General features: G+C 34.0%; 1 protein-coding gene across 1 annotated transcript in view; it reads left to right on the forward strand.

Annotated features, from left to right (window-relative positions):
* PTGFRN (prostaglandin F2 receptor inhibitor) overlaps window positions 1–14,774 on the forward strand; it is a 102,603-nt gene that overhangs the window by 25,942 nt on the left and 61,887 nt on the right. The window contains exons 2-3 of the mRNA XM_032220340.1: window positions 8,867–9,244; window positions 13,437–13,856. Coding sequence (XP_032076231.1) covers window positions 8,867–9,244; window positions 13,437–13,856 — 798 coding nt within the window. The remainder of the gene's footprint in view (window positions 1–8,866; window positions 9,245–13,436; window positions 13,857–14,774) is intronic.

The raw sequence follows: 14,774 nt of genomic DNA on the forward strand, positions 1-14,774 counted from the left end.
CTATTTATTTCATTACCTTATGACACTGTGATTGATACTTGCCAAAATATTTCGTTGTCAATATCGTAAGTCATATAACAACCCTGTAAGTAGTCAGATAATTATTTCTTTTCTTCAAGTAGGGGAGTTAAGAGAATAATATCAAATACTAATTTAACCATGTATCAAAGCAGTCAGAATGGTTTTGTTAGTAAGGATGAGCACAGATGAGAGAGTGAATCTCCTTATCTGTTTTTCCTTAATTGCTCTAATCCAAACACAGCTTCAATCCATTACTATTAGTCTATGATCACTTCTCTGAGATTGTGTTTAAGATGCAATTGATATTATTTCAAGCTGATAGAAAAATAGATTTTAAGTAATTATTTTCAGGCTAATTCTCTTTCACAAGTACTTTGCATTATCCTTTGAAATAACCTCTCTGTTGCTGGAGAATACAGTAGTGGACAATTTGTCCCTTTATAATTATTGTATGATGATTATTCTCATCAGCCACAAAACATAATCGAATCAACTAGAAAACCTTATTTTAAGTGAATGAGTTTGCAACATGATAGAAGTTAATAATCACTTTTTTAAGGTTCTTGTATTTTATCCATAAAGAATATAATTTGGGATCCTGTACAAAGGCACATCATATTTATTTGGCAATATTGACAGGACAAGGCAATTAAAATGCTGAAAAAAAGCTGCCATAGTTAAATAATATGCATGTTGCAGTTGCCTGCCAAAGGGATCAAGGGCAATTAAAATTTAACAGTGGATAAATGGAAATCATATGCAGGGCTAGCTGAGGACCTGTTTTAGTTCTTATATTTGAAATAACAGAAGCAGAATTTGACAATCTAAGATTCCATTCAGTCCTCAAAATTCTTCTCATACATGATTCTAGGAATAATTACGGCTTTCAATAGCTCAAAATAAGTACCCCCCTCCATAATCCACCCCTCTGTCTGTTTGTCCAAACTTTTGTCTTTGTGGACCACATAATTTAATTGCTTGGAGACTTTCAGCAAGAAACTGTCAAGTGTCCTGGAAAGTATTAGAGATGTAGGTAATATTGACTATTGTTCTGAATAACCACGCATTGGTCTGCAATGTATTATAAAAAATACATTACAGTCCAATTTATGGTTATTCAGAACAATATTCAACATATCTTTTTTCCTGAAAAAAGTTGTAGACTTAATGCTTTTCATACTTTATTATTATCAAGAACTACTATATTATTTTATCCTTAATAAATTAAATAATTGTATGTTAAAAATTATTATAAGGCCATTTATTCTCAGGAATTGTCCCATGGTGTCCTAACACAAAAAAAGTTAGAAAAATAGAAAAAAGGAAAATTACACAGCACCCCATTTTTTATTTTAATATAGATTGATCTCATTATATATCAAAAACAGAGAATGCTAATGTGAACAAATCAATACATACAGAAATAGTACATTTTTAAAGTCTGCAGCTAATCTCTTGTAGGGCTTGTGTGTTTACAACTTTATGCCTCAGATTGCTTTGTTTTCTGCAGATGCATAAATTAGAATATACCGATTAGCAAGATTTGGGATAATCTTATGTTAATAACTATTCAATTATATCAATTATTTTGAGTAACTTCCGGAAAAAATTGAATACTGGTGTAATATGGGTGGGGGTGATATTTTTAAATGTCATCTTTGAAAATTCTAATGTTTTCTAGAGTCTACTTTCTCTTAATTTCTAGTGAAGATTTTGACTGGATCTTTGTCCAGAAGTAGTTCTTTATAAAATGGTATACCAAAAAGAGTAGCTGATATATAGGTGTAGAAGAGAAAGTAAATAAAGCCAATGAAATGTATGATAACTTATAAACAGAATAACAGTGAGGATTACGGTTGGTGAGGCACGGTGGCGGTGAGAGCAACGTCCACGCCGCTGTCCCCGACAGGCATCTCGCGTTTATGTCCGCCATAGAGCTGCTGCTGCCAGAACAGGAGGAGGCGAGAGAACCACATGCCTCCTTTGCATAAGGAATTTTTCGCCTTTTAACCCTTGCTTAACTCTGCTCAAGTGATCATAAAGATAGTCTAAAAGAGGCACGTGGTTCTCTCGCCTCCCCCTGAAGTTAAGCACTAAGCATAGTCATCCACTGTGAATCTGGCAGCAACTACCTCTGCCTTTTTCCTTTTAATTTTTTTTTCTTTTCATCATGACAGTGGTGAGGCCCTGCCTCCCCTGACTGCACGTCCCTGCAGGATAATGTCTGATTCAGAAGTTATATGTGTGTACATTGGGATAGTAGAGGAAAATACACTTCATAAGTTATATTTCAAGTTTTTCTTAAAATATGCAACTATAATTCTTGTCAAGTGTGTATTTGCTTAAAATTATAAATGCATCACCCAGAGTCACATATGCGAGATGGGCGGCTATATAAATGTAATAAACAAACAAACAAACTGTAAAAAAAATGACTACATTGCTTTTCATAGTTCAAATTTTAAGGAGACTTTCCAATTTATATAAAATATGAACAAATGTTATGTTGCATAAAAGCATGGTATCCAAATATCTTCAGTATGGAAGATGACAAAAGCTTCAAATATAAATGTGCTAATAATATTTATTTCATTAGTTTTAACACTTCAGCCAAGTATTAGATTTGGCTTTAACTTTCAGAACAGAAGTAGTTACAATTAGAATTGCCTTTGTATCCTATAGAAAGGTGTGCTAGCTTCTATTCATTTAGGGATACCTTCAGAGTTGCCTAATATTTTCCTATACTGAAATACCTAATATCTGGAGAAAGAAACTTAGAAAAACTGAAGCTTGTAAGAAAACTTATGTTTCGAAGGGAATCTAAATGCCATACTGTAAAAGGCCAATGGTGAGGCTGCTGTTAAAAAAGAATTATAGGATGACATTAGGCCATGAACAAAAGGAAGAGCTGATCAATTTCTAGTACTCTTTTCAAAGGCACTTAAGTGAAACATTTGACAAATGGAGAGAATAGCAACAGAAGTAAAAACACAGTTAGGAATAACCTATCATAAAGAACTTTTAATATCTCAGGGCAAATTGATTGCATTAACATAGACTTGAAGTAAGTTGCATATATAATTTCATGTCTGTTTTTGTGATGTTTATGAGATCCTTGAGTACAGGCTTAGTGCCAGAAAACTACTGTAGAGAAGGACAATAATAATCCTGTTTTAAAAAATGACAAAAATCTTAAAAGAGTCAAAGTAATTACAGATTGGTCAGTTTGATGTGAATACTCACCAATTGTGCAACAAATTATTAAGCAGTCAGGCATTTCTTGGCAAGAGCCAGCATTGGTTGGTTATGGAGAATATATCATGCCAAACTAATCTGATATCCAGTTTTGATAAAGTGACCATTGTTGTTGACCAATGGAATGTGATGGACATACTGTAATAAACTTTGTATTAAAAAAAGGCTTTCAACCACAGTTGTCCATGAGATTTGCTAAGGAAGATGACAAAATATAGATTGGATTAGATTAGGATATAGACTATATATAGACAAGAGTGGTGTGGTGGCCTAGTGAAGATGGTCACCTCAACCTTTGAAAGGTTGAGATTTCAATTCTAGGTAGCAACAGATATTTTCTCTTAGGGCTCACAGAAACACATATCTGCTGCGAATCCACATATGTATATCAGTAACTCCAAATCAAGGTGGAAGGAAATGTAGCAATTAGAGGACATTATCAAGATTGATGAGGATCTTGATAAATTGAAATATTGGGATATATTGAAGAATATATCAACCACAAGAAACTCAAAGTCTTACATTTAGGTAAGAAAAAATACACCAAGTTATGAGTATTAGTTTGAGGAAAATATACTGAACAGAAATCCTACAAAAAGGGTATCTGAGTGTTTAATGTATTACAAGTTAAATATAAATCAGCATTGGGCCACAGCATTTTATTTATTTGATATATGTATCTTATGTAATGCCTATTGTACATATCCTGGGCTGCTTATAGTAAATGATATTACAATAAAAAGTAAAGTACAAAATTCAAAGCCGATCATATGATTCTGCCCCATTCTCTTCCCCCATTATCTTCAGTTATCTTCAATTAAATGACACTATCTAATCCACATTTTCTTTGAAATAGTGTATCACTAAGCTTGATGTGTTGTGCTAACATTAAGGAAAATTCTATATAGTCTGACATGAATATTGTGTCCAGTTCTGGCCACCAGAATATTAAGAATAATATTAGTAAACATCAGTGCCCAGAGCAAGATGATAGGGATCTCAAAGGATGGTTGGAATGTTTAGCCTGGAGAAGAAAATATTATGTGTAGACATGATAACTCTTCAATTATCTGAATGACTGTGAGACAGAGGTCAGGACAGAATGTTCAAGTTGTTTTACAAGATAGGACATGAAACAATAGGCTTAAGTTACAGGGAATGTTGGCTGGATATGAGGAACAATAATTCTAACAGTAAGATCAGCAGTAGCAATTGTCTTGTGAGATGATGGATTTGCCTTTTCTGGAAGATGTTCAAGCAGACTCTAGATGAGCTGGGATGGGAATCTTGTAGTAAATAGTAGTGCTGTGACTGAATTGGATCAAATGATCTCCAAGATCCTTTTGAATCCTCCTATACTTTCATTGTATGACTTAAAAAGGTGGAAATTTCCTCCATTGCTATGTAGCAATTCACATAATTGTAAATTTAGAATTCAGGTACACTATGGAGGACAGGCTGCACCTCTTTCTTGAGAATTATTGTACGTAAGTCTTAATTATAAATAAAAATATATTTTAAGTATAATTAACTTAAAATAATCTTTTGGAAGTAAACATTTAATTAAAATTTAAATGTAAGTTCAAAAGGATTCAGTGTAATAGTGGAATCACATAGATACAAACTGGGAAGAGGCATTTATCTTTATGAGCAACAGGAAACAAAAAATCTTGGAAGGGGTTCTAGAATACTGTGGATTTTTTTTTTTAAATAAAAATAAAAATAGTATGCATTTTATTTTTAGATGGAACTCCAGTTGTTTAACTCAGAGATTTTGAATCTGTAGATTTTTCACAACCTGAAGTGGAAGATAACAAGCAACTTAGAAGTAAATTACTTTCTTTTTTAAATTGCTTGGGCCCAGGCAACTCTGCCTAGGTGTAAACTTACAGCTGGCTTAATAGGCAAATTGGGGACCAAAGCCTAGAGCATGTTTTGGAGATGCTGAAGCCTATGTTCCTACCCTTTTACATCCTACTATGATGTTTAGTAGAAATGCTGTAGTCCTTAGAGTATATGAAGGCATGTATATTTTAGTGAAATTCACACATTTAGTGCAATGTTTTTGTTGAATGGTTAGGAAAAAAAGAAGATGGAAGTTATAATAAATGATAAGATTAAGTCAAAAAGCATGATGAAAGTTGTGGGTTTTTTAAGGAAGTGGTATATTTATTTCCCAGACAAATCATGATAAAATCTATAATTTAACTTATGAAATAAGTTGAATAATTTTAGCGGGCTGGAGTTTGAAAATCTGTAGTGTGGTCTGTCTGTTGTTGAGTTTTAAGATTTATAGAAATTGAAACTAGGAGGAAACATTATCATTTTGGAAACTTTCATTTTAAAAATTACATATACAACATTACTTTCCCAATCTTCATAACTCTTAGTAATATGAATGTGATTAAAATATATTAAACATTTTTAAACCATTAAACAAACAGTTGTTGTCACTTTAGTTGAACCTCTTTTCTGGAAAGCATCTTTATTTTTCATTGGTTTGTTAAGAGAACCCTAGTTCAAGATCTTTTGGCAAACTTTCAAATAATTTTTCAAATTGTGCTCAAGTTTTACTGTGTAGGCTAGAGGTCTTTGCACAGTTACAAGTAAAATATATATTCTTTTTTTCATAGCATTTTCCCACAAGTGCAGTGTCCACTTTTTTATCCTTGTGAAATGTAGTTTTTGTTATTGGCTGGATGTGCCCTTGGGAAAGAGTATTACAAAAATACAATCGTGAAGATGATGTAGCAATCTGTTTTATCAGTTACAGAAATCTCTCACTTTTGTTTTTTCAATATTGGAAAACAATTATTATTTCAGTATATTTTGCTGTTGGCAAGCAAAATGGAAATAATCATACATGAATTGCATTATTATTACTAGAAATATCAAGTCAGAAATTAAAGCTATAATAGATATCCATGGATGATGCAGTTAATGAGTTGCAGAATGAAAACAATTGTCATTGTCAAATACTATTTGCAAGAATATTGTACTTTAGCTTAGTAATGAAGATATGCTGTGCATATTTGAATGCCTTGGGATCAATTGATGGCATTTGTGATTCAAGGAATATTTGTTATCAGAGCTATTCCCATGTTTTCATGTCAGGGGCTAAGAAAGGATAAGTCGTGGGAATAAACTAGGATTTTGGACCTGCTCAGGATAATTTTCTGCTTTAGGAAGGCAGGACTTCAGTTTGAAGTGCATTTATAGTCTTTCCTGATAAATTAAGCCAAAGACTGGCCTGTGTAGGGAGAGTTGAATTGGAGTATTTGGGTATTAAGATGGCTTAGTAAATGTTGCAACATTCAGTTCAATGATTCACCACAGGAGGCAGCCATAAAGAGATGCTAAACCTTCTTGACTCAGAGTTCCTAACTAAAAAAATGATGGCATTTGGTAGTGTTGCACTTGACTAGTTATCCCTCTGGACCCTTTGGACATCTGCTACCATGGTGCCAAGTCAATGGACTGATGTAAGTTGGAGGCCAAAATATCTCATACATTTCATATTACAGAAGATCTGGACACACATGGCTAGAAACACAATTCAGTATGTCAACTTTAAATGCTTGTATTGTGTGAAGTTAGTGAAGTAGCAGGAAGCGCTGACACAGAAAAAAGGTCTGTTTGTTCCACTGATAGAGGAGCAGATATCACTAGTGTGTTTGATGGTAAGAAGACTTCATCCCTGTGCTTTCCGTCTCTTACTCCTGATTTTTTATTATAGTTTTAAATTTCAATTTTCATAATTTTAATATTTTAATTATATTTTAATTTTCTTTTTTATAATTTGTAAGCCACTCAGAATCACCTTGTAGGGGAGATGGGCAGCATAAAAATTAATTAAATAAATAAATAAAAACCCACACCCAAAGAAATGTTTATAATGCTCTCACCTCCTATTTGCCCTACGACAACTCTGTAATGGGCTAAGAGAGACTAATTGGATCAAAATCACACATCTCCCTTTTGTTTAACTACTAAACCAAATTGATTCTTTCTATAATGCAAAATGGTAAAAACTGAGAAGGGCAAAATTGGGTTTTGGGGGGGGAGGAAGAGAGAATTTACCTCTTTCAGGCAAATATAAAGTCTGTTGCTGAATTCTTGGAATGTGAATGCTTGAAACTATTTTGTAAACATTTGGTTGGCTTGAAGAAAGTATATGTACAAATACTCTTTGACTTACAGGGATAACTACAATTGAATCCAAAATTTCCCTTGCTAAGCAAGACAATTATTAAAGTGAGTTTTGCTTCATTTTATGACTTTCCTTGTCACATTTGCTAAGTGAATCACTGCAGTTGTCAAGTTAGTAATATGGTTGTTAAATGAATCTGACTTCCCATTGATTTTGCTTGCAGAAGGTCACAAAAGGTGATCACATGATCTCAGGACACTGCAACTGTCATAAATACATGCCAGTTGCCAAGTGCCCAAATTTTGATCATATGACCATGGAGATGTTGCAACAATTGTTTAGTGTGAAAAAATGGTCATAAGTCACTTTTTTTCAGTGCCGTTGTAACTTCAAAGGGTCACTAAACAAGTGGTTGTAAGTAGAGGACATCTGTAGTCCTTTAATATAGGTTCTTTTTCTTTTCAGTGAACAAAGTTGTCTTTTCATTTAATGACGCTGAAGATACGTGTTATTTTATCCTACCATATTTTCTTTAGATGATTTTCCTGGACTAAGGCAAGCTAAGCTAAAGCTAAGCAATTTACTTTGGCCTGTTTGAATTAAGGTTTAAGGGGAGAGTATTTGAGATTCCTACTGGTGTATTACGGAAAGCTAAGTCAAACATATATGGATTTATGATGGAATGGAACACATGTTTAAATGATTTTATTTAAAAATTGAAATTGAACGAAGGCAATTGAACGAAGTCAACTGAAATACTTCTTTCCTTTTAAGAAAAAGAAAATAAATGTAGTTCTAAGTTTAGTGTATTCTTAGGAAATAGAGTCTGTCAAAATCAGTTGATAGGTCTTGAAGATACCTAGTCTTCAGGAGAAGCAGACTATGGTAGAGACTGAGTTTTGCCTTTCCTAATTAGAAATAGATACTTAAAAACCTTTTGGTGTCCAGCAAAGGTAATAAAAGTTATGCACATTCCCTGCAGTTCTGTGACAAATAAGTCTTTCATTGTTTGATAGTTTTTGATGTGGAAAAAATGTAAAAGGATAGCCCTGGAGCATTGGAGAAAAAGAGATTTTACATAATAAATTCTGGATTGTTGCCCTAAATACAATTCTAAAGGATTCTAAATTCTTGTCTATTTCAAAAGACAAGTTTCTACCAGTTTAAGATGAAAGTACCTGGAATGAGTCATAAATGTGTTAAACACTGAAACCAAGTTAAAGCTAAGCAATTTTGCAGTCTATATATCTTTATGCTGTTCTGCTTTAATTAATGCTGCAATTGTAGATGTCTAATATAACTGTCCATTTATAGACTTGAAAGCCCTAAAATGTAACTTAAATTACCACAATGGAGGATTCTGTCTTTCAGGATAACTTTTTTATGCTGCATTTGATAATTTTATATTTTAAATTCACAGTTGGTTTTCTTCTCTTTCAGTTTCCTGCCATGGTCGTATTGTGAAGGTGCCTGAAGGACCATTAATACGAGTTGAAGGAACCGAAGTGGTGATTCCATGTAATGTTAGTCAGTACGGTGGACCTAGTGAGCAGAACTTTGATTGGGAGTTTTCGGCAAATCTTGGTCAGGATTCTAAGTTTGTACACATATTGAGTACATGGGACCCTTCCTTTATGTCTCCGGAATATCAAGACCGGGTTAATAGGGGAGAGATCATGTTAAGGCGAAAGAGCAACAGTACTGTGGAATTCGTGATTGGAGATATTCATCCTACTGATCAAGGAATATACCGATGTACTACGCCCAGCACAGACAGTGTCGTCCAGGGAAACTACAATGATGTAGTTGAAGTTAAAGGTACTTCCAACAGGGTGAGGGGTATTTACAATTGGTAGTGGTTTAGTGTAATTTTAAATATATTGTGTGGAATATGTCTTGAATAGAAAATATAAATGGTCTAAATCTCAATAGATTTTAAATGTATATAGGTTAAATGTAGATATGTACATGTCATTTTGTATGGACATGGAAAAAAGAAAATCGGCAAGTACACTGAATTAAGTGCATTACCTAGGCACAGTTGAACTAGTGCACCTTTTTTCTGAAGGAAGGGGCCCATTGAAGTGATCTAGACTTAAATCAAATATTTCAAATATTTTCTTGTTGGTTTTTTACATTTTATCAATAACTCTGTTTCTAAGGAAGTTGAATAATTGAATGTACAGTTCTATGTAAAATATTTACTTTTTTTGAATTTTGGCATGTGGCTCCTACTGATATAGTTTCAGGCAAACATTTAGGCACCTCTGATCAAATTACATTTTTCAAAGAGTACCAAAGTTCATTCAGGTCCTTTCCATTTGTGTGGGGTTCATGTCTAGACCTTGGTTGGTTCCCCTGAAACAGTGAATTTGTTCATCTATTTTCCTGTAGACTTATTAGATAATCGCTACATGGGCCACTTGTGTTTTACCTGTCAGACAAATGTCATGTTCTTTAGCTGTGGTATAATCAATATAAAACTTTTTTTTTTCAATGATGGAGGTATATTCAGGTTTCAAGGCAGGAAAGCTTACCCAGACCATAACACTACCGCTTTAACGGTTGACAGTTGGTACATGTTTCTTATTATGGACTGCAGTTTTGATTTTGGCTAAATGTAACAACATCTTCATAGCTATAAAGTTCCATGTTTAGCTCATTGTCTTGGAGAGTCACCCAGATCCTTTTTGGCATGCTTGTGAATGTTATTAATGACATATGTCCTCTGCCTTGTGCTCTTCCATGAATCTTATTTTTAATTGTGTTTTTATGAAATCAAGACTTTAGTAAAGGTAACATCTGTAAACCTGAATACTATGACTCTTAAATAATTTTGATGGGCATTCTTGAGCAAATTCGCTATTGTTCCAAATAGTGTCTATTTCAAGATTGTCCCAGTTGTGTATGAATCAGTATTTTTCAGACTAGAAGATGCTCTGGACTATAAGAAGCACATTAGCTTTAGAAGAGGGGAAAAAAATCTGCCTCTGCTCTGTCCGTTTGCCGCCGCCATGGCTATTTGCTGCTGTCATGGCCCATTTACCATGGCTGCTTGCTGCCGTGGTCCATTTGCCACTGCTTGTTTGCTGTTGCTGTAGCCCATTTGCGGCTGCCCATTTGCCACCGCCCATTTGTTGCTGCCATGGCCCATTTGCCACTGTCTGTTCACCACTGATCACCATGATAGGCAGCAATAAGTGGTGGAGGCAATCACCACTGCCTTGAACAGCTGATTGGCGCCGCACCAAGTCCCTTCCCTTCCAACGCAATATTCACTCTATAAGACACACAGACATTTCCACCCACTTTTGGAAGGGGGAAGTGCATGTTATATTTGAAAAATACAGTAATCCCAAAGATTTACAAACTGTTTTTAAAATAATAGGCATTTTATAGATGCCTTGAGAACTATCTGAAGATAAATGTTTACCTGGACACAGTAGGCCTCTAGAATCTGTAAGAAACTCACTGGGATGATGTGAGCCAACACCTGTGAAATTTGTATAGAACAGAGCTGGTTCAAATCAACCTTGAATGTTTTATGAAGCAATTGTGCAATCCTAATTCTGATCCTAAATTATCCCTTAAACTGAATTGATTGAATTAAAGAGACATTTTTTTTCTTTCCCTACTGGCACATTAATTAAGAAATCTTCAAATGTTGCAGAGGATTTTTTAAAATATAATTTTATTAAAATTTTGTGTGTAAAAAAAGAAAGTTAAAACTTATACAAAGTAATATAAAGTGAGAAAAACAAAAGAAAAAAAAGAGAAATTGGAAATATAAAAGTGCCAAAAAGGAAAAAAATAAAAAGCAGAAAAAATAGATATAAAGAAGTCTAATCTTATTTGCAATTATAAATGTCCCTTTAACTCAATGATTACAACATAACTCTCTTCTTCCTATCATCTATCCTGGATGATATTAAAACAATAAATTCTTAAGTTCATTTTTTTCCTGTTTCACACAAAGTCATAAGGGCTTTCCAGTTAGTAATAAACATATTGTTTTCTCTCTGATCAAATAAATCAGTTTATCCATCACAGCAAGTTCCATTTTTAACTCTCCATTGATGTAGTGTGAAATTTTTCCATTTTTATGTGTACAATAATCTCACTACTGTTATGCAACTGTTTATCCAATCCCCACAAAAAACCCTTGTAGTCTCCTCTGAATCAGTGAATCCAAAATTTTCTAGTTTTTTAACACATCCACCAAACTTCCTGAAATATCTCTTCTTGTTCACATTTACAATTTATATTTGAAATGTTTTATACATTCTATGCAATTTGCCTGGTGACAAATATCAATTATACATCATTTTATTAAAAAAATATCTAAGATTATAACATAGTATAAATTTTAAAACTTTTCCCATTGCTCCCATCTAAAGAATACTGTATAGTCAAAATTGTAGCCCACTATATCACTAGCAGCAATAGCACTTAAACTTATATACCACTTTACAGTGCTTTACAGCCCTCTCTAGTGGTTTACAGAGTCAGCATATTGCCCCCAACAATCTGGATCCTCATTTTACCCACGTCGGAAGGATAGAAGGCTGAGTCAACCTTGAGCCTGGTGAGATTTGAACTGCCAAATTGCAGGCAGCCAGCAGTCAGCAGAAGTAGCCTGCAGAACTGCACTTATTGAATATCATTGTTCTTCTGTTTGAAATTTCAATAAAATTTTATATTTTTTTAGCAATTATATGTTCAGCATTTGTACCTGTTTCTATTTCAAACTCAGTATTAACAAATGTCTGTGTACATTCTCATTCATCTTTTTCAAAAGGCAACTGCGCTTCCCACCAAGACATTTTTCTTCTCATTCAAGAAGCTTCTTCAGTTCAGATAACTTTTTTTCTGATTTTATTTTACATTCCCCTGGACAGAATCCTTGTATCTTGCCATAAATTAGCTATTTGTGTTAGTCTATTATTTATTGTCTATAAAATGCTTGTTGCGCTGAGATCCACATGGTTTTCAGGTACAACCTGAGTTTGCATCTATTCCGTAATCTTAATATGGCACATCTAACATGCTGTGTTAATAATGATTTTTAAAATTCACATTAGCCTTGACCTTGGCATACCACAAAAAGCTATGCCACCCAGGCCATGTCCTTATCCCAAGAAGCGTCTATTTCTTCTGACAGCAGCCAAATCCTTCATCCAAACTGGCAATATGTACAACACAATTTAAATCTGGTAGATAAATTCCTCTTCTTTCTTTGCATCTTGTAATATGCAAGATGACTTTCTGCCATTGTTTAAATCAACCACATGAGAAACTGTGACTGTTGTGGAGGGTTACTGCCCCATCCAAAACCACCTTGCCCCTGTCCCACCCCCCACTGCAAATGACCTGCAGATTCCTCATCCCCATCCATGCTGACATTGCTATGGGCCAGACAGGGAGAGCCCATAGACTATATGTAGCCTGCAAGTTGTAAAATGCCCAGGTCTGGTATATCAGTTGTCAAAATAAGTATTGTCTGAAGCAAAAATATTCTAGGCAAGACATTTATTTTTATGACAGAAATTGTGTTTTCCCCATCTTAATGTGTCTTTTAAAATTCATTTTATGTCTTAATGTAGTTGTTTTGGGGAAAAATTATGCAGTTTATATTTATCATATTGTTACCCAGATATTTTACGTTTTTCTCAATCTTCAAACATTTTTTGATTGTTAGTTCTATTTGATCTTCTATTTTTATAGTTTAGTTGGACATGTTAGTTTTCTCTTTATTAATTTTGAAACTTAGTAATGTGCAAATTTCTTTTAAATTATTGATTACTATTTCAATTCTCTTTAAAGGAACCAATACCCAATCATCTGACATAGTGCCTTAACGTATAAGTTTCTTTTTTAATCTTTACCCCACAAATTTTCATCTTATTACCTCTTCAGTCTTCAAAACTAAAATAAACAAGAGAAGAGATAGTGGGCATGGGAAACCATTTATTACAAGTGTGTGCTTGACAATCTTCTTTTTTCTAAATAGTGATTGCAGATGGCTTAACTGTTACTGGATCGAATTTCTACTCCTCATCAACTTGGAACGTATCAGAAGGAGATACATTTCAATTACGTTGCTCAGCTTCTACCAATTCTACTGAACACACCCATCTGCAAGTGTCTTGGGAGTTCAAGGGTAACCATGTTTGGCAAGAAATCCTTTCCCTGACGCACGAGGGCAAGTTCCGGATTGGTTCAGAATACAGTGAGCGCTATATCAGTGGGGATGTGCGCCTAGATGCTATGGCTAATGATATTTACAGCCTATCTCTGTCCCAGGCTCTTCCAACAGATGAAGGCGCTTATAGGTGCCGAGTGAGTGAGTGGGTTAAAGGGGCAGATGGTTCATGGCAAAAGATCCAAGAGAAGACTGCTGATATAGTAAATTTGGTGGTGAAACCGACATGTGAGTATGCAATATTAATTTCTGCTGTAGTAATACCGTAGATATGATGTGTAATGTATAGCCACAGCATGAGAAATTAATTGGCTTGATTAAGATATATCTATCCCTGATTCATATGCATACATACGGACACACAGGCACACACATTTAACTTATGACCACATTTCTACTGTCCTAGTGACTGTTAAATTAGATTTTTATATTTTTCTACAGAAGAATATATAAGAAAAGAATATAAGGAAACATTTACAGATTGTAATTGCTATTAAATAGTGGAACAGCATGGATGCTCTATCAGGGAGGATTTTAATCCACGGCTGAGGATTCTTGCCTTGGGCAGGGGTGGACTAGCAGATCTCCAAGGCCCTCTTCCAACTCTAGGTTTATAAAATTCTTTGAATTGGTATGGCAGAACTTCACAATGTTGTGTTTGAACTTTATTCTATTTTTATCAAAATAAGCTCCCTAAAATTTCAATTGAGATCAACTTTTTCATATTTTAAAAGCTGAAAGAGAATCACTGAACCTTACTAGGGTTTACGACTTCAAACTAAAAGAGTTCAGGTTGCCTGTTTTTATTTTATATTTCACTGGCAAACGTATTTTACCTAAGCAGACATTTTATGATTAATTGATATGACTGTTGGATTTTTAATTATTTTGGGTGATGTTTACTATGGTGATATTTTAGTGATATCTTTACATTTTACAGTTTTAACCTTTGATTTTATACTAAATTTCTTAATTTAAGCATTGTTTTTGGTCAGGAGATGAGTGTATACATCACTGTAGTATTATTACTGCTTTAATAAATACAGTCTTCTATTATTCATATACTCATAGAATAACAGGCAAGTATCAATTTTGAGGTGACCATTAAACAAGTTGGTTTCTTGACAAGTCAGATTATGACATATT

This window comes from Thamnophis elegans, chromosome 6 (assembly GCF_009769535.1).
Source record: "Thamnophis elegans isolate rThaEle1 chromosome 6, rThaEle1.pri, whole genome shotgun sequence".
NCBI lineage: Eukaryota > Metazoa > Chordata > Lepidosauria > Squamata > Colubridae > Thamnophis > Thamnophis elegans.